The sequence below is a fragment of the Carica papaya genome, chromosome 6, assembly GCF_054855325.1.
Source record: "Carica papaya isolate Zhongbai chromosome 6, ASM5485532v1, whole genome shotgun sequence".
NCBI lineage: Eukaryota > Viridiplantae > Streptophyta > Magnoliopsida > Brassicales > Caricaceae > Carica > Carica papaya.
The window spans coordinates 30,207,565-30,233,207 of NC_142314.1; the positions used below are offsets into that span (position 1 = coordinate 30,207,565).

At 36.4% G+C, this 25,643-nt stretch overlaps 4 protein-coding genes and 1 long non-coding RNA gene across 12 annotated transcripts; 2 read left to right on the plus strand and 3 right to left on the minus strand.

Moving 5' to 3' along the window:
- Nucleotides 1–247: 247 nt before the first annotated feature.
- On the plus strand, nucleotides 248–4,084 carry LOX6 (PLAT/LH2 domain-containing lipoxygenase family protein). The gene is made up of 9 exons (XM_022044043.2): nucleotides 248–770; nucleotides 881–1,158; nucleotides 1,275–1,512; nucleotides 1,601–1,933; nucleotides 2,016–2,101; nucleotides 2,177–2,284; nucleotides 2,363–2,661; nucleotides 2,731–2,997; nucleotides 3,094–4,084. Exons 1-9 carry the CDS (start codon nucleotides 371–373, stop codon nucleotides 3,851–3,853), a joined length of 2,769 nt encoding a protein of 922 aa, XP_021899735.2. The 5' UTR covers nucleotides 248–370; the 3' UTR covers nucleotides 3,854–4,084.
- A 1,392-nt stretch (nucleotides 4,085–5,476) lies between these two features.
- LOC110816062 (4-coumarate--CoA ligase-like 9) lies at nucleotides 5,477–7,824 on the minus strand. Its single transcript, XM_022044086.2, has 5 exons — nucleotides 6,540–7,824; nucleotides 6,202–6,347; nucleotides 6,036–6,103; nucleotides 5,848–5,950; nucleotides 5,477–5,754 (listed from the first exon to the last, which is right to left on the minus strand). The coding sequence occupies exons 1-5, from the start codon at nucleotides 7,750–7,752 to the stop codon at nucleotides 5,644–5,646; spliced, it is 1,641 nt and encodes a 546-aa protein (XP_021899778.1). The 5' UTR covers nucleotides 7,753–7,824; the 3' UTR covers nucleotides 5,477–5,643.
- Nucleotides 7,825–8,668: 844 nt separating this feature from the next.
- LOC110816061 (zinc finger CONSTANS-like protein (DUF3537)) lies at nucleotides 8,669–16,550 on the plus strand. Of its 2 annotated transcripts, none has more exons than XM_088206342.1 (4): nucleotides 8,669–9,433; nucleotides 14,209–14,640; nucleotides 15,201–15,507; nucleotides 16,289–16,550. In XM_088206342.1, exons 1-4 carry the CDS (start codon nucleotides 8,843–8,845, stop codon nucleotides 16,378–16,380), a joined length of 1,422 nt encoding a protein of 473 aa, XP_088062468.1. In that variant the 5' UTR covers nucleotides 8,669–8,842; the 3' UTR covers nucleotides 16,381–16,550. The 2 variants fall into 2 exon arrangements, with proteins under 2 accessions (XP_088062468.1, XP_088062467.1); XM_088206341.1 differs by having other exon boundaries at nucleotides 8,671–9,433; nucleotides 16,238–16,550.
- A 1,564-nt stretch (nucleotides 16,551–18,114) lies between these two features.
- LOC110816036 (Protein kinase superfamily protein) lies at nucleotides 18,115–24,938 on the minus strand. Of its 7 annotated transcripts, XM_022044050.2 has the most exons (9): nucleotides 22,685–24,937; nucleotides 22,013–22,148; nucleotides 21,795–21,883; nucleotides 21,474–21,585; nucleotides 21,285–21,391; nucleotides 21,010–21,188; nucleotides 20,812–20,937; nucleotides 20,547–20,628; nucleotides 18,115–19,510 (listed from the first exon to the last, which is right to left on the minus strand). In XM_022044050.2, the coding sequence occupies exons 1-6, from the start codon at nucleotides 24,397–24,399 to the stop codon at nucleotides 21,089–21,091; spliced, it is 2,259 nt and encodes a 752-aa protein (XP_021899742.1). In that variant the 5' UTR covers nucleotides 24,400–24,937; the 3' UTR covers nucleotides 18,115–19,510; nucleotides 20,547–20,628; nucleotides 20,812–20,937; nucleotides 21,010–21,088. The 7 variants fall into 7 exon arrangements, with proteins under 7 accessions (XP_021899742.1, XP_088062463.1, XP_021899739.1 ...); XM_088206337.1 differs by having other exon boundaries at nucleotides 20,812–21,188; XM_022044047.2 differs by having other exon boundaries at nucleotides 19,423–19,510; nucleotides 20,547–20,937.
- LOC148253496 (uncharacterized) lies at nucleotides 22,401–22,685 on the minus strand. The gene is made up of 2 exons (XR_015812815.1): nucleotides 22,626–22,685; nucleotides 22,401–22,514 (listed from the first exon to the last, which is right to left on the minus strand). It is a non-coding gene; the product is annotated as an uncharacterized LOC148253496 (long non-coding RNA).
- Nucleotides 24,939–25,643: the final 705 nt, after the last annotated feature.

Below are 25,643 nucleotides of genomic sequence, written 5' to 3' on the forward strand. Positions count from 1 at the left end.
TGTATCACATTTACCATACAAAAAGACCACGTGTCTCATTCCTCAGTGCCACGTTTCCTGTCTCTCATTGGATAGTATGAAACACACGCTACGCACTGGTCGTGGTGGTCGCCGTTTCTAAAAATGACGGGGAGAAAAAAGCACAGGAGTTTTTCTTTTCTGAGTGAAACACACGCACGCTCTCTTAAAAAGTAGCACTTATTTCGCTGATTATGCCAACTTTATAAAAAAGTTCAAACATGTCACTTATTCTGGCAATTCTCGGGGAGTGGAAGAAAACGACGTAGTTTTAAGTGGCACTATCACTTCTCTATATGAATGTAGAGTTTGCCTGTACCCGGAACGAGTCTCTGTTGACTTAGAACAGAAAATGTATGCCATCAAGCCAATCCCTCTTTTCAAGACTGAGTTCTTTGGCGCCACCGTAAGGAACGTTCCGGCGAACTACGGTGGTGGAGAGAATGAGTTTATGCAGGGGAGTTATCGGGTCGGGTCACGGGTGAAGGGAGCCGGGTCCATCCGGGCTGTGATCAGCAGGGAAGACCCAATTGTGGAGTCTAAACAATCTTTGGAAGCAAAGGAAGTTAGTGGATCAGTGGCGTCTTGTTCGTCCAACGTGAAAAGAGGGATTGATGTGAGGGCGGTTGTGACCATAAGGAGGAAGATGAAAGAGAAGGTGACAGAGAAGATTGAGCATCAATGGGAGCTTTTCATGAATGGAATTGGTCAAGGGATCTTGATTCGAATCATCAGTGAAGAAGTTGATCCTGGTTTACAGCTTTTCCCTCTCTTTTTTCTTTTGGGTTCTTTTAGAAAATCGAATCACGTGTGGGGAAAAATCTTTCTTCATTGATTTAAGTTTTGTGATTTTGTGTTGCAGTTACCAAGTCGGGAAAGAGTGTAGAGTCTAGTGTAAGGGGATGGCTGGAGAAGCCATCTGAACATGAACACATTATAGAATATGCAGCTGATTTCAGTGTTCCATTTGATTTTGGACAACCAGGAGCAGTTCTCATCACCAATCTCCATGGCAAAGAGTTCTACTTGTTGGAAATTGTGATTCATGGTTTCCAACAAGGACCCATTTTCTTTCCTGCCAATACTTGGATCCATTCACGGAAACACAATCCAGAAAGTAGAATTATCTTCAGAAATCAAGTCAGGAACTCTCAAAGATGGCGGATTTTTCTTTTTCTTTTTTTTTAAAAAATTTGTTTATTTACCAAATCCTCTTCTGTAAGTAATTTTCGTTTCTTTTGGGTGTGTTTCGACAGGCATACTTGCCATCACAAACACCAGCGGGCCTTAAAGATCTCAGACGTGAAGACTTGCTGAGCATCCGGGGTAATGGCAAAGGCGAGAGAAAGGCTCATGATAGAATTTATGATTACGCTCCGTATAACGATTTGGGTAATCCCGACAAAGACGAAGATCTTCTCAGGCCAGTAATGGGTGGGGAGCGAAGGCCTTATCCAAGGCGCTGTAGAACCGGCCGACCGCCTACCAAAACATGTGTTGTTTTCTTCTTCTTCTTCTTCTTCTTCTTCTCAAGATTACTAATTAGCCATCCTTTATATTTACTTGGTATTAATGAATGTAGATCCAGAATTTGAGAGTAGAATCGAGAAACCCCACCCAGTATATGTACCTCGGGACGAGACTTTTGAGGAAATCAAGCAGAACAGTTTCTCTGCAGGGAGATTAAAAGCTCTGCTTCACAATCTTATTCCCTCCCTGGCCGCTGCCTTGTCCAGTTCTGATATACCCTTCACCTGCTTTTCTGATATCGACAAGCTTTACAGCGACGGTGTTGTGTTGAAAGATGAGGAGAAGCGAGAAGTGGTTGCTAATACATTCCCGGGTAATATGATGAAACAACTTCTCACTGTCGGAGAAAGATTATTGAAGTACGAGGTCCCGGCTGTTATAAGAAGTAACTATAACCAACCTTCTTCCTCTTGACATTGATACGAGTTTCTTCTGTAAGAAAATAACTCATTTTCTCTTGTATCCAGGGGACAGATTTTCTTGGTTGAGAGACAACGAGTTTGCTAGACAGGCTCTGGCAGGGGTCAACCCAGTGAGCATTGAGCTTCTCAGGGTAATAAATGATATAATCCTGATTTCTAACGTCATCATGTTTTCTGAGAATACCCATATGCATTTTTTGTCTCAGGAACTTCCAATTCTCAGCAAGCTGGATCCCAGTGTCTATGGCCCTCCTGAATCTGCAATTACAGAGGAATTGATAGAGCAAGAACTCCATGGAATGAGTGTAAAGAAGGTAATTTGATCATTTGTAGATATCTGCAATGGAATAAGATCACACTCCTTGCTTTTCATGAACTGATATCTGACACAGGCCATGGAGGATAAGAGATTGTTCATCCTAGATTACCATGACATGCTTTTGCCATTTATCAATAAGATGAACGATTTGCCCAAACGAAAAGCCTATGCATCTCGGACAGTTTTCTTCTATACCAAGACTGGTATCAGGCCAATAATTATTGAGCTTTCACTTCCTCCCTCGCCTTATTCATCTCAGAATAAATTTATTTACACTCACGGCCATGATGCCACTACACATTGGATTTGGAAGCAAGCAAAAGCTCATGTTTGCTCAAATGATGCTGGTGTCCACCAATTAGTAAATCACTGGTATATCAACATCAATTTCGTTTTCCTATCTCTTTAAGTGTTTCTTGTAATGGTGATAAATGATCACAGGTTGAGGACTCATGCCTGTATGGAGCCTTACATTATTGCCACCCACAGACAGCTTAGTTCAATGCATCCTGTTTACAAGCTGCTTCATCCTCATATGCGCTACACACTAGAAATTAATGCACTTGCACGCCAAAGTTTGATAAACGGAGGTGGAATAATTGAGGCTTGCTTCAGCCCGGGCAAGTATGCTATGGAGCTCAGCTCTGCAGCTTATGACAGCATGTGGAGGTTCGACATGGAGGCACTACCTGCAGATCTTATTCGTCGGTAATCTTAATTTCCATATCCTACAAATTGTTATTGCTACTTTAGTACTTTGGCAAATGTATTGAACAAAATAAATTCTGTTGACGAAATATCAAGGGGCATGGCGGTGGAGGATCCTTCAATGCCTTGTGGTATAAAACTTGTGATTGAAGATTACCCTTATGCAGCAGATGGTCTTCTCATCTGGTCTGCAATTAAAGACTGGGTGGAGTCGTATGTCGAACACTTCTATGTGGAAGCAAACTCTGTGGAAACTGATGTTGAGATCCAAGCCTGGTGGAATGAGATCAAGAACAAAGGCCATTACGATAAGAGAAAAGAGCTCTGGTGGCCAAAGCTGGAGACGAGGGAGGACTTATCCGGGATCCTCACTACCATGATCTGGATTGCATCAGGTCAGCATGCAGCCATAAACTTTGGACAATACCCTTTTGGAGGATATGTGCCAAACCGACCAACGCTGATGAGAAGGCTAATTCCACAAGAGGAGGATCCTGACTACGAGAAATTTATCCTAAACCCACAATGCACTTTTCTGTCCTCTTTGCCAACACAACTTCAGGCAACCAAAGTGATGGCAGTTCAAGACACCCTGTCTACTCACTCCCCAGACGAAGAGTACCTGGGTCAAGTCAACCACCTGCATACACAATGGATAAACGACCACAAAATTCTAAAATTGTTCGACCAATTTTCGGCCAAATTAAGCGAGGCAGAGGAGATCATTAACAGAAGAAACAAAGATATCCGCCTTAAGAACAGAAACGGAGCAGGAGTTCCTCCATACGAACTCCTTCTGCCCTCCTCAGGTCCTGGTGTTACAGGTCGTGGAATACCCAATAGCATCTCTATCTAATTCTCTCCTTGTTTAGGATCTGGTAGTGGTTAGTGCATACAGTTTTTAGAAAATGTTTTACAATAATTATCCTCAATGAATGTAATAACGGAGCTGGGTTGGTAACAGTGAGTTGCATTCTATCTATCCTACCGTATCCTATCCCAGAAACGTGTGCAAATAGACAAGGGAAGAAAATAGTTGTGACTTTGTTTTGAATGGTTAAGAGCCTTCGCTCCAATTGCGTGACCAGTGCTTGGGTATAGATTTGGTATGGAAAATTAAAATTTAGAACAAATTAGCAAATTAATCTGGGAAATTTCATATGTTACAATTGGTCTCTAATGTGTTTTTTTTTTTTTTTTTTTTTTTTGAGATAATACATCAAAAAATTCAAGCCAACCTATGTACTATTTTTTTATTCAAACACAAACTAAATTTTTAATTTTTGTTTCAATAAATTCTTATCATTTAACAGTGTGTTTAAGACCATTAGACAAATGCTCGCAGGGTATATGACACGTGTATGTGGGTATCAAGTTTTAAGAATGTTATTAGTGCGGCAGCCACGTGACCACCATACTAGCAATCACTTTTATTCTTTTTTTTTTTATCTTTAAATTATCATAAATTAAACATAATTTTATGAAAAGTAAATTAAAAAAAATTTATGATGTTAATGTCGTTTGAATGTTTTTGGACACTTATTTAGATATCATCATCTAACTGAATCACAATGTTAAAAGAAAGTAAAATAGTAATAACAGAACTAATCATATAGTTGTCACATTAGTAATATTTTTAAAGCTTAATCTTCACGCAAACACGTCTTCTGCCACGTGCAGAGGCATGCAAATCTTGATTTATGACCGAAAAAATAAATTAGACGAAAAACTTCAATTTGAACTAAACTGACAAAATTATTTTCAATCCGATCTTTAATCAGAGTAAGGAGATTAAAAAATCAGTACAAACCACTCCAGACTAATAAGAAAATAGAAAACCTAAGCCCACGTTGCAGCTTTCGCTGTCTCTAGACTCTCAATTGCAACTATCTCTCGATTCTCGTCCTCTCTTATCAATAGACCACGACTCTCCTCATTGCCTCCAACACCAAAATCCATCTCTTTCCCTTCGAATCAAATTTCCTACTACTTTCTTCACACTCAGTACTCCATCATCATTGACTCATGTCCTTCAAGCAACTAATGTGCCTAAATTATTTCCAAATCTGATTATTACTAGAGTTATGAAATCTAAATAAATTAAGATTAAATTGAAAAATTATGCAAATGGGGTCCTCAGCTTGCTTCAACAAAAGTTGTGGAGTTGAATTCTGCTGACATCATTTGATGCTAAACATTGTTTGTATTATAATTGTGGGTCACTTAGAATCCATACTTTAAATTTTGTAGCAGCCCATGTTTATGATATTAATGGATTAAATTAATTTTGTTGGGCGATCTCAATTCTCACCTTATCTCTCCTTAAAATTTATTTGCTTATAATTGATGAAAGTTTTGATTTTGTTATCAGTTCTGGCTCCAAGACTCCCAACGCTCTTCAGTCCTCACGCAGCCGGCAGCCGGCAGCCGGTATCCATGGTGAATGAGCAATTCAATTCAGGCGACAACATTAGAAATATAATAACAAAATTAGAAAATTTTAAATTATTGTTTTTTTTTTTTTTTTTTTAATTCTTAAAATTCTTTAAGGTTGTCCTTTAATTATCCTACAAATCTCCGAACCCTTACATATTTCTAGCAGTAAAATACCTACATGTACGATAAATACATAAATTTAAACGAATATTATAACTTGGAGGCCAATTTAATTAAGTCTTTCCTTAACAACTTGCCTGTTATCGTCTTCGGCAGGGAGTTGACGAAAGTTACTCGTCGTAACTTCTTGTACGGAGCCACCTACACCGAATTTCGACAGGTCACAATCTCTATAAAACCTTTCTTTTCAGATGAACTCTACAAGACTTGGTATATAATAATAACAGAACGTACCCTTTTGGCAATAAAATTTATAATCTGCGATTCATCAATGGTGCTTCCCAATCTTCTCACAATAAAAGCCATAGGTATTTGTCCTGCTTCCTCGTCTGGGTACCTGCCAATTTATTGTACACGGGAAGTTGATGAACTTGAAAAATAAAAGTAAAAAATTAAAAAGAGATGGAAGCAAATGAACATACGGCACCACAGCTGCATCAATGACATCTGGATGAGAATGAAGCAGAAATTCCAGCTCTGCTGGGGCCACCTAATGCAAACCAAACACGTCAAACATATATATATATATATATATATATAAGTACGAAACTAAAATGGTAAATCTCATATCATTATTATCTAATTAACCTGGTAGCCTTTGTATTTGATCAGTTCCTTTATCCTCTCCACAAAAAATAGGAATCCTTCATCGTCTATGTAGCCAAGGTCTCCGCTTCTCAACCATCCCTCTGAATCCAATATTCCAGCAGTTGCCTTCTCATCCCCCACATATCCTACACCCACAGTATTAAATTTTACCAATCCAAATCTAATGCTGAGAAAAGTAATTAACAATTACTTACAAGAATCATTTATGATACTTCTACAAATTAAAAGAATGTGGGTTTGAATTGATTTGTGTGGTTAACCTAATTATTGAAAAATATAAACTTGTATTAAGAAAAAACAAGTTAAAGGTAGCTTACCTTTCATGATAATTGGTCCTCTAACCCAAAGCTCCCCAGGGTTGCCAGGAGGCAGCGCAATGCCAGTATCAGGGTCAACAATCTTGGCCTGACAATTGGACATGAGCTTCCCTGTTGCCCCTGTCACTTGGCATTCTCTACCACCCACTGTCGCGAATATCCTCGCCGTCGTCTCTGTCAATCCATATGCCTGCAACAACTGCACATGAGGAAACCGTTGCTTGAATTTTTCAATCACGCTCTTGCTCAATGAAGCTCCCCCACACTGCACCACTTCTAGTGAACCCAAATCATACCTCTTCCTGGCATTTTCACTTGGGGCCATGGCCGATACAATTGGCGGAGCCAATGCGGCGTGAGTAACCTTGAATTTCTCAATCACTCCCAACATTTCTTCCAAATTGAATCTCCCAATCGCTTTTGTCACCACACAATGCCCCATTGCCAACGCCCTCAAGCAGACGACGAATCCGTACACGTGAAAGTACGGCACCATGCACAGAATCACTGAAGGGGTTTTCCTCACCGGACTCAACGCGTGTCCCAACGCAACTGCGGCAGTCCAGTTTCGCTGAGTTAACTCAACTCCTTTGACGGCTCCTGTCGTCCCCGAAGAATACAGAATAGCCGCCGTATCAGATTGCCTCACCTCCACATCCTCCATTTCGACAATTGGACCCTCCAGCAACGACTCGAAATCGGGGGAGTCGAGGAGAACCGTTCCATAACGAAGGGGAGGCAGCTTGTGAGCGGTGTCCGACGTGACGAATGCGATGGTCGGTTTCGACAGCTCGATTTGACGTGAGATTTCGGACTTGGTGCTGGCTGGATTTAACGGCGAGACGACGATGCCGAGGGAGAAGAGAGCAAAATAGAGGATGGGAATGTGAAGCGAGTTAGGGGAGAGAATAAGTGCGGAATCGCCCTTGGAGAAGCCGATTCGAGTGCGAAGAGAAGAGGAAAGCATTTTGACGAGGACCTCGAGCTCATCGAATCGTATGGAACGACCAGTAATGGCGTCAACGAGAGCGCAGGCAGCAGGGGGTGGAGGATGAGTGCGGAGAAGAGAAAAAGCATAATCGGTTATGGAGAGGGGAAAGATTGGAGGAGGAAGAGAGACTTGAGGCCTGAGACTGTGGAAGATTTTTGTCTCAGAGCAGAAACCATTTTTTGGATTGATTGATGAAGCGGGTTCATGGTCGGGCTTCTCCATTGCAGAGTTTCTCGTTATCAATCTTCTGACGAAGAAGTGAACGAAGGAAGATAACTCGGAAGAGACTCAGTCGACATGGCAGTTTTATATGGGCTGAACGATGCCGTAGCTTTGGGCCAATTAGAGCATATGCGACAAAAAAAAAAAGATTTTTTAATATATTTTTTATTAGGGTTACTGAAAATTGTAATTAAATTATTAATATCTTAATTTGAGAGTTTTTTTATACTTGATTATTTTATTTATTCTTAAAAGTTATAATTATTATTTTAATATTTAATAATAGTATTATTGGCTAAAATATCACACGTGTTATTTAAAAAAATATATAAATATCATATTATATATAAATAAATCTTATATTTTCTAAAAAAATCAACGTAAGTGTGATACATGGTCATTAAGACGACCATAAGACTTAATTTTTATTTATAAAAATATATGTTAAATGAATGTCATGTATATATTATTTTTATATTTGATAATAGTATTATTGATTAAAATATTACACAAAATTTTATTTTAAAAATATTTAAATATCATATTATATATTTTCGTATTCAAATAGGTTTTATATTTTCTCAACAAAAAAAAAAAACAGACCATCCCTTCACGAAATCTTGAACTAAATATTTAGTAAATAAATTACTAATTAATTTATTCAATTGTACAATTATATATTTGTATTTAAACTATTACGGACTGAATTTTGAAAACCTTGAATTAAAAATAGAATTGATTTCTACCAAGAAAAAAAAAAGGACTTGAAATTATTAATTACTATTTTAATTTAAAATTTTATTATATTTATATTATAACGTCATTATTATTCCATTGAATTAAAATTTAATGCTAAACTCAAAATTAATACTTTTATTATTATTAATTAAGTGTTGAAACTTTCTTATTATCACCTGAACTCACTAAAATCTTTGATTAATGGTTTGGATCTCTCTGACCTCCCACGTTCTGAAACGAAAATGATCGCATCCATCACGCTGTTGAAAAGAAAACACCTGAATTGATTATTAATTAATCAACGTATCTCCTCCCACGCCATCAATGGTCATTCTAGCTTCTCTACCAGAGGATGGATATGGCGACAAAGTTTCAATATAAAAGTCTTAATCCGTCTTCAAAATCGATAAAACATTCAACTAATCAATTATTGTCTGTAAATCCATTCATGGCAGATCCTCTCTTGGTAGTTCCTCAACGATCTACCGCCCAAACCCCACTCCTCCATCACAACTACACACCACCACCGCCACCGCCACCACCACCATCTGCACCCTCACAATCGCAACAGCAACAGCAACAACATGGAGACGAGGACGCCTGTCTCGACCAGAAGCTGCGGAAGCTCGAAACCTTTCTATTCTTTCTCGGCTTCAACCAGTCATCGCTCTTAAGTTCCTCTTTATCTTGGCTTGCTTTCCTGATAATAGGTGTCTTGCTTCCAGTTTTGGTGCTGGAGATGAGCAATTGCCCGGGCTGCCGCAAGGATCAGGTTAAGGATTTCGAGCTGGATATCGTGGCATCCCAGGCGTGTTTGGCTGCAGTCTCTCTTATTTGTCTCTCGCATAATCTGCGAAAGTATGGAATAAGGCGGTTTCTCTTTGTTGATCGCTACGTTGGCCATATGGCGCTACTTCGAGATCGCTATATCCGGCAGATAACGGTGACCAATTCGTTTTTTGTTTTCTTGTCATTTACTGTTGATAATTATAGCGACTAACATACTCGCATGTTGATTTTATGCAATTGCTTCGGCCAATTTATCGTATTGCTTACAAAATCTTTGCGTTACGTTGTCGGTAAAGTACTCATAGGTTTCTTTCTATCAATGAAACATCTACTAGATGAAGCTCATATGTTAAATCCATGCCATTGTTTTAGCTAATTTACCGCGTTGCTTGCTAGTTGCGGAGTTTTTTTTTTTTTTTTTTTTTTGGTCTTTTGGTTACACCTTGTCTGTATCCAGTACATATTCATACATATCTGCTGTTGATATGAGCGATCATGATTAACTCTAATTTACAAGACACGTAATTATTGTCTTCTTTTGGGTTCCTATGTGTGCTTGGAATTGTCCAGTTTAAATATAAAGTACTATATAAGCTAGGGTATGATGGGAAGAAAAATTTGTGCTCTGTACATGATTACCAGAATTAATGCAGTCCTCTTGGCTCTCAATTGACATTGAGAATTTTTCGTAGTGGTGTTCTCTAAATTAACCCATTGAGAGAAGACTTGCTTAATTAGTTGGTAATTTCCCTCTCAATGTAAAACTCCAGGCACATTAATAAGAACAATTTTAGCACTTCTCGAAAAAGGAACAAAATTAGCTCTTGATATAGACCCATATCATAGACTAAAGTTTGACATACGCAAAACCATCAGTAATAAACTCCCCTTAACTCCATGCTTCCTATTGTTCTTCGAGGTATCCTCAGTGAAATGAAATCAAACACTGATATTTCAGTGTTGTCAAAAGGTGTACAATCAAAATTGTGATGTAAGAATTATTTTCTTAATCTCAACATACTGATTCATATCAAAATACTCCATGTTCTTATAATACCCACCATTTATGTTTCTAACAAATCCATCATCCAATGAATTTTCCTGGCTGCCTCTATGGCTACTAATCCCATTGATTCCATTAGGATAAGGCAACAGGCTTCTGTGCATGCCCTTAAGGTTATAAATGTATCCAGTTTGGTGAGGTTATGAAGGCTCTTGTTCAACACCATAGGATTTTATTCATGCCCTTAGGCTCTTGTTCAAGTCGTCCTCCTGTAGTTGCTGACTTGCTGCCCAATAATCTTCATGGCATCTCTGTTTGTCTTCACGAATGGACAATCATTTTTAGGAATTTTGCAGGTTCAACAGGCACTCCATGTTTAGAACCTGGATGTTATCTGCTTGACTCATATAAACCTGATCTGCTTCCTTCCCTTTCCTGAATAGCGGTGAGCTTGAAGAAGAGGTGGAAGGTTTGCTTGCCATGAAGAGGTTGTCAGGGTGATACACCTGTCCTCAAAGCTGTTCCAGATGAAGAAAGGAAGTACCTATTGCTGAAGAAGCATTCTTGAATAAGGGTGGTGGTCTTATACTCGGTGAAGCAGGTGGTGTGGCTAGAGAGGGAACATCGTGGCATACCATCACCTTCACTTCCTCAAATTGTGCTCCATCCAGCTTTGGCTTTCTTGCAGAGCAACTTGCTACTCAAGTTGAGCTTTCAAAGCTTTGCATGGACAATCTTCTTGAAATGTTCCAAACTTTGATCTATGTTTCTTATGATGTTCTCAATACTCACTGAACACTAATAGTCAAGCATGTCGATCTGAGCAACAGTATTCAAGTTGAGCCTGAGGATCCAATTTCATACTTAAAAAGAAATTGAAGAGGATAGAAGAGAGTAGAAGAGAACTAAGAGAGAAGAAGAATGAGAATCAGGCTTTGGAAACTGGAGAAAAAATAAGAGGAGAGCTCGAGGATCCCAGTTTCTTACTTAAGAAGAAACTGAAGGGCATAGGAGTAGAGGGGAGTAGAAAACAAGATGGAAAGGAGAAAAAATTGTAGAATCTGCAAAAAAAAGGGAAATAGTTTTAGTTTATTTTCATTGATTGGTCCCAAAAAGCCGCATTGAGAAGTCTTAAGAGAAGTATCAGGAGAAGGAGCAGAGAATAAAAAAGGGAAGAGAATTAAGAGGGAAGAAAAATGAGAATCAGGCTTTGGAAACTAGAGAAAGCTAAGAGAAGAGACCAAGGACCCAGTTTCCAACTTAAGAAGAAATTAAAGAGGATAGAAAAAGTAGAAGAGAGTAGAAAATGAAATGGAAAGAAGAGAAATTTGTAGAATCTGGAAAAGAAAAGGGGAAATACAAGGTTTTAATTTACTTTCATTGATTGGTTCCAGAAAGCTGCTCTAGGAAGTCTTACATAGAAGTTAGTTGAATCTTCTACATTTAGGGAAAGAAGTAACAAACTCGCAAAAAGATAGAATCTAAATAAGAACATGAAAGAAGTAATAGACTGGCCGGTTTAGCAAGGACACTGTCAAAAGACAGAAAATAATAAACTCATCACGCCCATTTCTCTGGTGTGTCACCATTAGGTCAACTCATACAAGTTGACCTCATTCATTTGCCGGTCTTTGCATCACCAACTTTATTTCTAGCCCTGATACTATTGCTCTCTGTGAGCCATCACAGATGGTCATAGTAGAAACTTTATACTTCCCTCATCCTTTTCTTTTGCATATTTGACAGCTTTATGAGATGTAGTGTCAGTGATGAGGAGAAGAATAATAGAGATAGTGCTCTATTGGTATCTAGCATATTCATATTTGTTATAGATCGAAATTTTTAAATAGAGTATTCGGGTATTATATATTTAATTAAGTCACGACTTATTTCTTAGTTATTTTTTATATTTAAGTAGTGATTGAATTAAGAAGGTTAGTATTAGATTTCCTTTTTCGTAATTATTGTTCTTTTAGCACTAGCGTCGAGTATCCTATGAATACATAAGTTCTATGGGTTCTAAAGGAAAATATTCAATTAGAATAAATTCATATGTTATCCTTTAATTGTATTCTTTAATGAATGATTTCTTTCTTGTGATTCCAGACCTAGATTTGCTTGGTGAATTCCAAGAACTTCTTATTTCCTTGTTAGATTCTAGTAAGGCCTTAGAGAATTATTGTAGGCTGTTCGTCTAGTTTAGATATAATCAAAGAGATACTATAAAATTGAACAAGATCAAGTAAATTTATCCACATTTCCGTCTTCTAGAAGCCTAGTTCATCTTGATCTATCATCATCTTACTAAGAATGTGATTTATCAGCTTCCAGCCACAATCCACCTCCTTGAAACTAAAAAAGTAGAAAAAAGAAAAAAAGAAAAACGTAACTAAAAAAGCAGAGTAAACAAAAGAAAGAAAGAAAGGGCTTCCCAACCCCCATCTTTTAGTCACAACTGTCGTTGATAATCGCCACCCTCTGCTCAAATATCACAATTTATATGTCACCTTTGAAACCGGAGAGGATTTCCCCTGGGATTAAAAACCGTCGTAGGAGAAAAAAAGAAGGAAAGAATTGTGTTAGCACTGCCTTTTCTCCACTTCCAAAGAGTTAGGTCCACAATCAAGCACTACCTCACAAGCTGCCGGCTGCTATAGAAGCCACTGCCTAATTTTGGTTTTGATACAACAATTGGATTGAGAGAACCTGATGGGTCAGGAAAACATGTTAAAAAGGCCAGTAAGCTTATATGGATGTTGTTTGATCAGTTTTGACGGGCCATAAAGTAATCCTAGCTTCATCAACAACCAAGTCAATACTTTATGAGAAGCACAAATTAAGAATTTTCTTTAATTTCTCAAAATGTTCGCATATCAAGTTTCTTCATTCTTCTAACACTTTTCTTAAAAGATAATTCTTCTAATACTTTAAAAACTTGAGATTGAGTTTTCAAGTTTTTTCATTCTTTTAACACTTTTCTTAAAAGATAATTCTTCTAATACTTTAAAAACTTAAGGTTGAGTTTTCTTTAAATAGCAGTGGGATGTGAAGAAGAATAATAGAGTACTGTTATTATTATTGTTTACTGTATTAATATTCATTATAGATATAAATTCCTAAATATATTACAAATCAAGTATTATATATTTAATTTAATCATGATTTATTTCCCAAATTAGTTATAATTTAATTTTTTATTTAATTAGTGTTTTTACTAAGTAGTTTAATATAAATTTTCTTTTTAGTAATCATTGTTATTTTACAGTTAATATTGAGAATATTATAAAATGTAAGTTTTATGAATTGTAAAGGAAGAGTATTTAAGTCTAAAAAACCTATATGCTACTCTTGAATGAATAATTTATTTTGTTGGTAGGTTTCAAGACCTCTTGATCATTTTGATGGATTCTAAGAATTTTTTATTTGTTTTGGTGGATCCTAGTAAAGTTATAATGGATATTGATTTATTTGTCTAGCTTGGATGTTATTGAGGCAAGAATGTAATCTTGAATGAGATTAAGTAAATTTATCCACATCTCCTTCTGTGTCAATTGTCCTATCAAACAAATGGCGGAAGGATCTGCCACCGAAAAAATATAGGTTCCAGAGCACAATTGTTATGGGGCTTTTGTTTCTTTGATCAAGCCCAGATTTGCATCCTTTGAGTTAGTACATTTTATTACAATGTATCTCTTCTAAATATTTTATCTTATTCTCCAACTCTGTTTCCAGTTCACTGCCTGCAAGTTAACCATTCGAAATTTAGGAAAAGTCATATTCCTCCCGCCGCAATATATGGTTTGTTATTGGTTTGTTCTAACACGTAAGCTGCTAGAGTTGCAATCAATCATATTCATTGAGATATCTTGACCAGATCTTCTACAGATCAGACTGAGTGAATTTGCTTGGGTTACTTATTTTAACAGGAATCTGTGCGATTACTGGTACTATGGTCCCTGCCGTGTTTTCTTTTAAAGACTGCGCGTGAAGTAATTCGCATTTTATATGTACAACACGAATCATGGTGGATTTCCGTTGCTGTTTTATTGACCTTAGTTCTATCTTGGACTTATGTGAGTACTATCACTCTATCAGCCAGCATTTTATTTCATTTAATCTGCAACTTGCAAGTCATTCACTTTGATGATTACGCAAAGCTCTTGGGAAGTGATTCTGATGTTTTGATATTTATAGAGGAGCACATTCGGCTGCGGTATCACCTATCCAAGATAAGCCATAGGTTTCGGATTTTTCTTCTCTTACAGTTTTTGGTTGTTACAGCTAGCCAGTTCGTTACTCTTTTCCAGACTACTGGTTATAGTGGGATTATTACTTTCATAAATGGTGGTGATTTTGCAGTAAGTATCAGCTCCACTTATTTCTTTGTGTTGATTTTATTACTTGCTCATGGGACTACATGTGCTCTTTTAAGTCTTAATTAAGAATACATGGATATATAGATGCTGTTTGGAACGATTGGTATTTTTTGTGGAATTCATTTATAATTTCAAACTAATTTTTAACTGAATGCAAATGTCTTCCAAAATGATGAAAATTGACCAAAACCAATTCAAGTGGAATTGAGATAATAGATTTCTAGTGTCAATTTAAACTTGAAATTGTGTAGAATATTAATTTTATTATTTTAGAAGAGATATTTGGCATTTTATAATTAAAACAAAAGTGAATTTTCAAATAAATCTTGTTAAACAAGTCCAGTTGTTGCATGCATAGCCATTTATATCTCAAATAGTACTGATTCCACTGAAAAGGGAGATAGGATGCATGCACATCTGATCACTTTTATGCACTTTTTGTTTGTAGAATTAACTTCGCATACATCTTTGTCCTTAAAATTTAACTTCCATAAATTAAAATTATATTTCTTCCTGCTTTTTCTTTTATCACAAATATCTAGGTCTCTTCAATAGTCCAGGTTGTTGGCATAATTATCTGCCTGCATGCTGCCACAAAAATTTCCAGTAGAGCCCAAGGCATTGCATCAATTGCAAGCAGATGGCATGCCTTCTCAACATGTGGGTCTTCAGATTCATCTCACCTGAGGGTTTCTAACAGCATGGGAAACTTGGAAGCAGCCAACCAATTTAACCAACTGCACATCAACTATTCTGAGAGTGATTTGGAGTCAATGGATTACGCTGCAATGCCAATAAATTCACAGATGGCTTCATATATGTCCTCGTACCAAAAAAGACAAGCCTTTGGTATGCATTCCAAATCTTCATGTTATTTTTCCTTATTCAGCACAAAGAATTCTGTTCATATTAGTTAAAAAAAAGTTCTGCATAAACTAGAAAACCTCTCTGTGCTTTGAATAGCATAGTCTCTTATCTTACCTGGGACTGGGTTATGCTTTGCATATAATAAGCCCTCTTAGGCTATGGTTTCTCCTGAAGAGTAGATTACTAGCATTAAGCAAGGACCGTCATGGTGGTGAAAAATATTTTGGGTCGTCTTGGTCAGGCGAAGATTCAATGAGAAAAGCTTTTAGGAGCACATGCTTCATAGTTTCTATAACACCTAAGAAGAATTAATTCTGTAAGGTAGGAGATTGAAGGAGCTAAAAAGAACATGTTGTTTTCCAAATAACCTCTACATGTGTATATTATTGCATTAAAGATACAGGATTATATACAACAAAGTAATCAGACTGTCAAATGCTTTGCAATATATTATTTCCATACTGACACAATTTGAGCATTGTCATGAGTATTAGTTGCCTTCAAAATTTGCTTTTTGTTTTCTGGATTGATATCAAACTTCTAGGATATTTCCTTCTGTAGATCTTTAAGAGGTCAATTTCTGTTAATTTTCTTTTGTACATCTTAAAGAGGTCAGTTTTCATTATTTTGAATTTTTTATTAAAAAAGCACCATGTATTTTGTATGAGGATCAAAATAGAATTTGAATATTGTTTGTTTGTGACAATGGTAGTATTGTATTTGCAAATGAATCCTGGTGGCATCACTATATTCGGATGGACAGTTGATCGGGCTCTTGTGAACACCATATTTTTCATCGAACTCACACTGGTTACATTTGTGCTGGGAAAAACCGTTGTTTTCACCTCTCGCTGAGATCTCATGGCTAAACAATTCCAAAGCTGTGTTCTTGGCTATGTTGTTGTATGCGTCTGTAAATAACACAACATAACAGATATTTACACCCCTCCTACATTCAAAGCAACAACATAAGACTCAAAGCATCGTAATTTCACACGCCATCCTCAGGTTTGCATTACTGTTTACCGTTCTCCTCCATTGAATTTGAGTTCAAATGCTTGCTTGTTAGTTTTTGTTTGCTTTTTTTTCTTTGTTGAGGCTCTTTTTTTTACGTTTGAGTGAGGGGGGAGAGAGATTGAAATATTCTTTTTCTCGTTTATACGGCTTTCGTTTCTTGGTGGGTGGGAGGGATTGAAATGTTGTTTTCACACAATTCTGCACCAATGGTAAATTTTATTCTCTACTGTTAAAATTGATATTTGATTTCTTTCACATTAGACACAGTACTTTTATGTGTATATTTTAAATATATTAAAAAGCTGTGAACAAAAAAATTAAGGTGACAAATTATAATCAGTTTATCTTCATATTTTTGAAGCTCATAACATTTTTTATAATTGTATTTTTTTAATAAGTAAAAACTAACTATTAAAAAATAAAAATATTTTTAATTTAAAATTTGAACTAAAAATAAATACTTTTTAAGTATGAGTAAATAATGTCGTAATTAAATAATATATTTAATATGTATTTAAATAAAGTATGACTAGATACTTTAATTTGCTAATAATTTATGTTTACACAAATACTACAAAATAACTTGAATTATTAAAAATATTAAGCGGTTTTTTGTACTTTTCCATGATTTAATCCTTAATATTTATTTATTATAACTTACTCTTTAGACACCAGCAAGAAGGCTCAGAAGCAATTGATTCTAAATACAAACCAAAAAGTACAACAGATGTCGCGCCCAGTGATCGTAAGAACCAAGACTCAGGTTGACCCGCAAGTCCGGTTAAAAAATCAGCGCAAGCTCAACCCACTTACCAGCATACATAGTTTTAAGTGATTAAAAGAATCTCCGAGACCCTTCGAAACATAAATATATATTTTTTATTTTTCTAAAACAATTAAAGTGTACAAAAATTATTTGTGTTAATCTCCTGTCATTTCCTATATATTTTTCTAAGTTTTAACCAACTCATGTTAAAATAAGATAAATTCGAAAAAGAATAAACAAAATATTTTCATACACTTAAACAGTATCATCATTTTCATCACCTTTTTGTTTTCATTTCATACTCTCGATCTCAGGATGTGAAGTTAAATCTGTCACTGAATTCCACTGGGTTTCTAATCCCGGCACAATCTGCATTGACCGTACAACCACGCTTGCAGGGAGACATGCCAGGAAAGGAATAGAGCAAAAGGCCGGTGAAGAATATTAGCATGAAAAAAATCATATTCATTATTAACTTTCCAGAAGAAACAAAGTTAAAACCCAAGCCAAAGCATCTACCATAAAACATCATTTAGCTTTGATATGAGGGCAACACAAAAAACTATAAGATAACATACATATATATATATATAAAGTATACGCTACGCATAATTCCACACGTGCTTTTCATTTATGATTATAAGGTTAAAAAGAGAATTCGAGAGGAGTTCGAACCATGCATAAATTTGTAATGAACCTCAAAACTCAGGTGTCCCAGGAGAGGAGATCCAAAAGTTCTTAACAGAAAGGCAAGACTTTTCTCAGTTCGGAGTTTAACTAGCAATTGCAAGATGGAATGCGAATACTTCTTGAAAGCAAAGCGAACAAAAATGAATCATTAGGGAAAATTGCTGAGTTTAAGAAATGTAAACATTCTAAAGGTCTACCTGAATATTGCCTGTCACAAATACCGTTCTCAGCACTAGAACTGAGAAGTGAACCAATTCTCAATGAAATTAACAAAATGAATCACAAGGGAAAACTGCTGGTTAAGAAATGTACAACCCTCCGAAGTTCTACCTGAATATTGCCGTCACTCATTTTCTGGGTGTTCAACTTTGATTAGCGAGGAGAAAAGGAGAAACACTCCAGCTAAAAAATAACAAACAGCAGTCCAAATATTTGCCTCAACTTCTTCATATTTTCATATACAAGAAATAATTGCCACCTAACAGCTATCATGCAAGTATTTTATGTATTTCTTTTTTCAAGGATTATAAGTGGAAATCCAAAAAATAAAAAATAAAAAACAAATATTACGAATGAATCAAACTCTAGAAGTCACCATGTTATTTTACTTAACCCATGTGACCAGAATGCCATCATCTTCTTCATGAGAGGATTCCACTCCCACCAAATAAGTCGAGTTTTTCCTTGACGAATGCCAAAATAATAAGCAAAAAGGGCATTGTACATATAGAAGATCTTAGACCATGGCAATTATATATTAATTAAACAAAAACAAAAATAATGAAGTGAACATCTTTTTCTCCCCAAAACAACAACACAATTGAGCACTGACAACTTTATGTATCCCAAGGAGTTTGAGATGACGTCAACAACATCAAGCAACATCCATCTTAACATCAAAATGTTAATGCTTTTTTCTTGTCTCTTATTGTAAATAAAATTTCCATTAGATTATTATAATTGCCAGTCTTTCCTTAAAAAAATTATTCTAATTGCCAGTCTTTCCTTTAAAAAGATGCAAGGCAACTAAAACTTCATCTAGCCATTATTATACTCATGAAGAAAAATTATCTAACAAGGTTCCAAGAAATTTCATCTAACTCTGACACCAATGGTATGCACATCTCAAGGAAGATTACAGCTGACAAACTAAAAAGGAGAATGTTACAATAAGTGCGAGCTCACAAAATATATTGAATACCAGTTACTTAACCACTAGAAAGTAATGCTTACAGAGTAACAATTTTAAAAACGGTTAAAACACCGGTGCTCACAATTAATGCTGTAAACTCAAGCTTACAGCAATTTTTTCCAACTAAAAGTATCCCCAAAAAACCAGACCTATCATATCCTAAGGAAAGTTAATATTAATCAATCAATCATAGAATTGCAACACATTGTAACAAACCAAGGTTTGTATGGTACCTCTAGTGAGCCAGAAGAAACAATTAATTGGAAGTTCTATAAAATCCAGAGCGTGCAGGTAACCTCCTCAACCTGCTTGCTTTGATACTGCAGTGACATTTACAGACATTGTCATAAAAATTCTGGGGCTAGTTAAAAAACTAGAATCATCTACACTTGGGTATTTCAAAATAATAATAATAATAAACTAGAATCATCATCTCATGAGATGAAAAGAAAAGCAACAGAAAGGACAAAACTGATCATTCGATCAAATTAAAGCCTATTAAAAGTGATCTAAATGCCCTTTAACAACTGAATTCCATGACAACACTGCCTAAAGAAATGAAAAGCAAGATGTAACTTCATAGCATAGAACTTCTGCTTATAAAATCAGATGAATTGCATACAGCTATTTGGCCAAACATTTGCAGGGACATCCTTTTATTCATTCCAGAGGACAAGGACTCGCTGTGTTTTTGCTCATTTTCCCATGCTCAAGCTTTTAGAATTACTGATTAAACAAAATAAGAAAACGAATTTCTTGTTGCAGCTAAGGACAATGTAGTATAAATGATATTGTTACTTCAAGCCTACTTACATGCACCTTAATCCCCACCACCCTCCTTGATGCTTCAAGGGAAGTTGACAGAAAAGCATTTTCTAAGCAACCAAAAGGACATTCAACATAAACAGTTTTTATAGTTGGACTCAACAACCATAAATAGTACCATCGCCCCAGGCCACGAGCACTCAATGGCTAGTCCAAAGCTTGGATAGAACCCAATATTATATCTTGCATGGGGTTGGACGGTTGGACTACAAAACATTAATTCTGAATTAATTCAAATTTGCTCCATTATTTAAGCTAAAATGAATGCTATTGATGAAAACCTCATGCCAGAAGGACATATCAACTAAACTGATCTATAATAGGTTCATTAACCACTTCAAAAGAATAAATTTTCTGCAAAGTGGCTATCATTCCACATCATGAAAAAAAGAACTGAAGAGAGCTTTGCATGTAATAAGACATGATATAAAATTACAGTATTATATCATATTACATGATCCGTCGTGAGTGAAAAGCAAATGAAAGTATAAACTGTCCCAGATAACACGTATTATCAAAATGACAAATTACCTTTTGTCGTACAATTGTTACTGTTCAATTTTCTTCTTCAATGAAAAGCTAAGAACGTCACCTCCACTTCACACCACCATCTCTTGCAAACACAATGTGAATATTAAAAAGGATGCAACTCATAATGGGCAGATATCCTTACTGTTCTAATATTCAAAACCAAATTTTATAAGAAACGTTTACAATGTTTCAATAGAAGTATGTTACATACACAAAGTTTCTGCTGAAACCGATTTTTAAAAGAAGAAAGGCTACTATGCCCCACCTTGGAGACCATATGGTGTCAAAGATGCATTTCTACATGATCACCAAAGCCAGAGACAAAAATAACCTGCAAGATATCTGGTTGACAGGAGGCAAATAATTTCTCCTTCCAAACCATATCTGCTGCCTGCTAAAAAACAGCATGAATGATCGTCTGACAAACAATGTTTGCAACTTCCGTTGAATGCATGTCTCTCACCTCAACCATGGCCGTTCGACAGTTATGAGGAATCCAAATCATGTAGATCATATCATCTTCAGAATCAACTGGGATACCATCAGCCAAACAAGCCACCAGTGCCTAATTCCCCTTGTTGCAACTCCTTTCTACGCTGTTCCTCCAGAGGGTCTGGACTCTTCATAATTCTTCGCAAACGCCTAAACAGAGATCAAAATAACAAGGAAAAAATAATAAGAAGAACTAAATAATTTGTTAAAAATCAACAACACTATTGCTTTTGCAGGTTAAGATACCTGTCTTGAGCATGCTGAGCAGGAAAAGTAGGCATGAAGTCCTTAGACTTCGGAAGAGGAACTTCCCGAAACCATTCATGGTTAAGTGCAGCATCAGCAGTAATCCGCTGTAAATTATAGCAACAAGTTCCATATATCAAAATACCAAAAGCAAAAATGGTACGAAGACAAGCAGAAAAAGTCATTTACCTTCTCAGGATCATAAGTTAAAAGTTTATTCAACAAGTCAAATCCAGCATCAGAGAGAACTGGTGAGCCAGTGAAAGAAGTAGCTGGGAATTTCTTACGTAATAGGTTATACCTGAAAAAAACATGTCAGTTATTAATACAAACAAGAAAAAAAGGTATTTAACTGAAAGTATCACCAATGGAGGCCAGAAAGCCAGACCAGTATCACCCAAAGCTGGAAGCCTGGGAAAACAGTGGTAAGCATGAGAAAATCTGAATGCACCCTTCAACTTTGTGGAATAATAAATTTTGAAAAAAAAAAAAGAAGAAAATAGTACTCACTGATGCTTGACAAAGTTGACCTTAACTCCAGGCAACTTGGAAAATCCTGGCCAAATTGTCTCATTTGGCGTGCCAAGGGTTCTAAAAATCTGCAAACATAAAAGAACAGTGTAGAATACTTAGCAGACCAATTACAGCACACATCATAACATTCCAGCAGCAGAACAACAGATTTAGCATTGAGCAAGTACCAGCAGAAATCAATCAATTCCATTTACCTTGTCAAGTTGATCAAATTCAGTTTTCCCATTGAAGAGTGGTTCCTTTGATAATAGTTCAGCCATTATGCAGCCCAATGACCACATGTCAATTGCAGTCGAATATTGTTTTGCTCCCAACAAAAGTTCCGGTGCCCTGCATAAACAGAACATATTAACTACCTCTACTACGAAAAAAATTATAACGTATATGTATACAAATAAAAGAACTGAAGGATAACAAGTTTTAATAGCTTGATCAATTCAAAAAAGCCTATTATCAAGCCAACTAAATTGCAATTAACAAAAGAAATCTATTTCAATTTTCAGATTCAAAGACCAACGTACACACAGGCATGACAGTTACTACATGACAATAATAATAATCTGAGGATCTGGCTAGAGAGACTAATCGGCATTCATCAATTTTTAACAGATGAGAAAACGACTGAAGACAGTACAATGACACCTACCATACAATTGTGAATTCCCAGTAAGATCAACTGACTGAAAAATAATAGTTCTGAGACATCAACTCACATCCATAAACTGACAGATCAGCTCACAACCATAAACTATAATTAAAAAGATATGAAAATAGGAATTTGATCCAAAAAAGATTCAATTTACAGACAAGTTCACATGCTGTGCCCTGTTAAGCATGGAGGCAAACAGATTGCTAATGCAGCTCACCTGTACCAAAGAGTAACAACCAAGTGAGTGTAAGGCTTCAATGGGCTCCCATATTGACGAGCCAACCCAAAGTCACAAATCTTCAACTCACCCCGGTTATTCAAAAGTAGATTTGATGTCTTCAAATCTCGATGAAGCACCCAATTATCGTGAAGATACTTGACACCCTCCAATAGCTGAAGCATTAAGCATTTAACTTCACTCTGACTAAATGGTTGCTTCATTGTCTCCATTAGCCCTTTCAGATCATGTTCCATATATTCCATCACCATAAAGATACTATCAAGGTTACTGCCTACAACAACTTCTTTAACATCCACTATTGAAGGGTGATGAAACGAAAGAAGAATGTTTATTTCCCTAAGAGAAGTCAGTGGAAAACCTTCTCTTTCTTTCTCCATCTTTACCTTCTTCAACGCTACAATTTCCCCTGTCTTCTTATCTCTGGCTCTATATACAACGCCATAAGTTCCCTCATCTATTTTATTTAATCTTTCAAACTCATCAACACTTCTACATCCCTGGAGCATGTTAACACTTCTTTGTGGAGGACCCAAGGGTTCTGGTGTCTCAAGTGAATCATTCTCATCCTCAGAATCAATATGGCTCCGGCTAATACTAGTATCACTTCCGCTGGGGTTCTCATCAATCTCCATGTGGTCACCCTTTTCCAAACCGTTATCTGGGCAATTATCCCCACTCATGGACCTAGAACGGGTGCCATGATCATCAGATTCCAATGACCTAGACCTGGCTCCTTCTGAGCCTTCCCTCTTAACCTCCCCAAACTCAGGAGTCAATGATTTACTGTGTGGTCTGCTTTGCTGGGATTCTGGCAGAGGCAATTTCCTCTTTTTTTTATGCATGTCTTCATCATCCAATATTTCACCTTCATCACCTGGAGAACTGTTTCCAGCTGCCCATCTTGATGATGATATGTGCCTGGTAGGTACATAATCATCATCTTCCAGTTGCTCCGCTTCCTGATGATTTTTCCATGGCTGCTCCTTTATAGGTGAGAAAGACAATCCTACTGGAGACCCAGCCGATTCGGATGCCACTGGAGGCTTACCTGGAGAATGATTTTGATGAATTTTACTATTCTTTACAGCTGAAATATGTATTCCATCTAAATTGATATCAGGTGACTGGCGATATGCCCTAGGCAGTGGTGGGGGGAGAGGAAGAACCGTCACTGCTGGGGAATTTCTACTCCGAGACAAATTACTTGCTTCCTTGTCATCTCTATCCCACACTATAGGTGAAAACTTTCTTTTCCTCTCGGCAGGAGATTGAATCCCATTCTCTACCATCTTTGAAGTTTCACTATCTTTAACCTGGGGTTCTGAATCAATTGCATCATCAGACCCGCTCTCGCTGGACAACTCACCCGGCTCCCTATCCACCACCTTAACGGAAAATCCACATGGTTTTGGCCCCAGGCTGCCACCTCTGCCACTGCTACTTGAATCACTCCTGCTGGAAGAAGATCGGTACCCACCCTTAATCACTTCCCTCTCCTTAATATCCTTCTGTCTAACCCTAACTCTATCCCTGGCATCACGAACTTGACCTCGTCCATTGTCCCGACTACCGTTCCTAACCAAATCGTAATCTTCCTTGGAGTAGACAAATTCCCGCCTTGACACATCCATTTCGGATTCCCGGTCTCTGAATTCATTATCACGGTAACCCCCATGTCTCCCAGCCGCCATATATAAGAGCCTAAATCCAAACTTCTGACGAAGCCCTAAACCCGAATCTAAAGAACAAGAAGTTCGCTAGTTATAAATCCTAACACCCACAGTGCAACAATCTTGCTTTCTCTTCCTAAATATTCAACCAAAGACCAAAAGAATACAATTGGGAACCGTACAGCACAAACTTCAGATCTATAAAGCAAAACCTCAAGAAAGAGTAAATAAGTAAGAAAAATTCAATAGCGAATTGAATTTCGTGTCATTCGATTAAAAAATCCCAAATTGGGATGGAGGATTATGAAGTTCAAAGACAAACCCTAGAAATTGGAGAAGGAAACGAACAGCAGAGAAACATGGGAGAGATAGATAGGTGACGAAGAATCTCGATCTCTCGTTGAAGATGTAACAGCGATAGATAGGGCTTGCCGATGAGAGAACGAGCAAAGGCGGCGAACACTGCACGGAGGAGAGGAAAGGGATAAAGCAAAATACGTGACCGCAAACGAGAAGGCGTTTTAGGTCGCGTTGTGACTTCTTATCGGGAAAACTGGCTTCCTTCTTGTTGATTTAATTTAAAATAAATAAATAGATTATTAAAAATAATATCCAATTATGACTGGAGGTATCATAATATATACATATATATATTTGTATTTTTCTTGTATATTAAACCGTGATACATATTGTTAACTATATTGATTTACATTTAACTTGTTACAATCTATTATAATGATTTTTTAAGAAAAAAAAATAGTATATACTTTTTGCTAAAATACATAAATTATTAATAAATACAACTGTTGAGCTCTATTTAATAACAAATTGTACACTATAATAACTTGATCTTGAATTTTTTAGAACCAAAAAATTGTTAGATAAATTTTTACAATATCCCAAGTGTTACAATATCAAAGTATGATAATAATTTTATATACGATTTAATGATATTTAAATTAAATCTTATACAAGATAAATTTTTTATACTTTTTTTTATATATATAATATGCAATTATAGTATTTTTTTTTCTTTATATTCAGAATAATAAATCTTTAACTACTATCTAACTCTACTGAAAGGTAACCTCTAGTGCCATGCACTTGAAAATGCAATGTGGATTTAGCAAACTACGATACTAACACATCAGTAAATTACGGGGCCGTATTCAGATATTTGTCAAAGACGGCAATAAAACTTTTATTAAAAAAAATTTGGAGATGCAGCTCACCATTCTTAGTGAAATTATTAGAATGTCAAAATA

Coding starts and splice junctions, on each gene's coding strand:
- LOX6 (XM_022044043.2), top strand. CDS start 371: ATGTATGCCATCAAGCCAATCCCTCTTTTCAAGACTGAGTTCTTTGGC. Junction 1,159..1,274: donor GAATTATCTTCAGAAATCAA/GTCAGGAACTCT, acceptor GTGTTTCGACAG/GCATACTTGCCATCACAAAC. Junction 1,513..1,600: donor CCGACCGCCTACCAAAACAT/GTGTTGTTTTCT, acceptor TAATGAATGTAG/ATCCAGAATTTGAGAGTAGA.
- LOC110816062 (XM_022044086.2), bottom strand. CDS start 7,752: ATGGAGAAGCCCGACCATGAACCCGCTTCATCAATCAATCCAAAAAAT. Junction 5,951..6,035: donor ATTGATGCAGCTGTGGTGCC/GTATGTTCATTT, acceptor ATAAATTGGCAG/GTACCCAGACGAGGAAGCAG. Junction 5,755..5,847: donor TAAATTTTATTGCCAAAAGG/GTACGTTCTGTT, acceptor AATTCGGTGTAG/GTGGCTCCGTACAAGAAGTT.
- LOC110816061 (XM_088206341.1), top strand. CDS start 8,843: ATGGATATGGCGACAAAGTTTCAATATAAAAGTCTTAATCCGTCTTCA. Junction 14,641..15,200: donor TAAATGGTGGTGATTTTGCA/GTAAGTATCAGC, acceptor ACAAATATCTAG/GTCTCTTCAATAGTCCAGGT. Junction 15,508..16,237: donor CCAAAAAAGACAAGCCTTTG/GTATGCATTCCA, acceptor TGACAATGGTAG/TATTGTATTTGCAAATGAAT.
- LOC110816036 (XM_022044050.2), bottom strand. CDS start 24,399: ATGGCGGCTGGGAGACATGGGGGTTACCGTGATAATGAATTCAGAGAC. Junction 21,392..21,473: donor TAACTTATGATCCTGAGAAG/GTAAATGACTTT, acceptor TATAATTTACAG/CGGATTACTGCTGATGCTGC. Junction 21,189..21,284: donor GCTCAGCATGCTCAAGACAG/GTATCTTAACCT, acceptor ATCTCTGTTTAG/GCGTTTGCGAAGAATTATGA.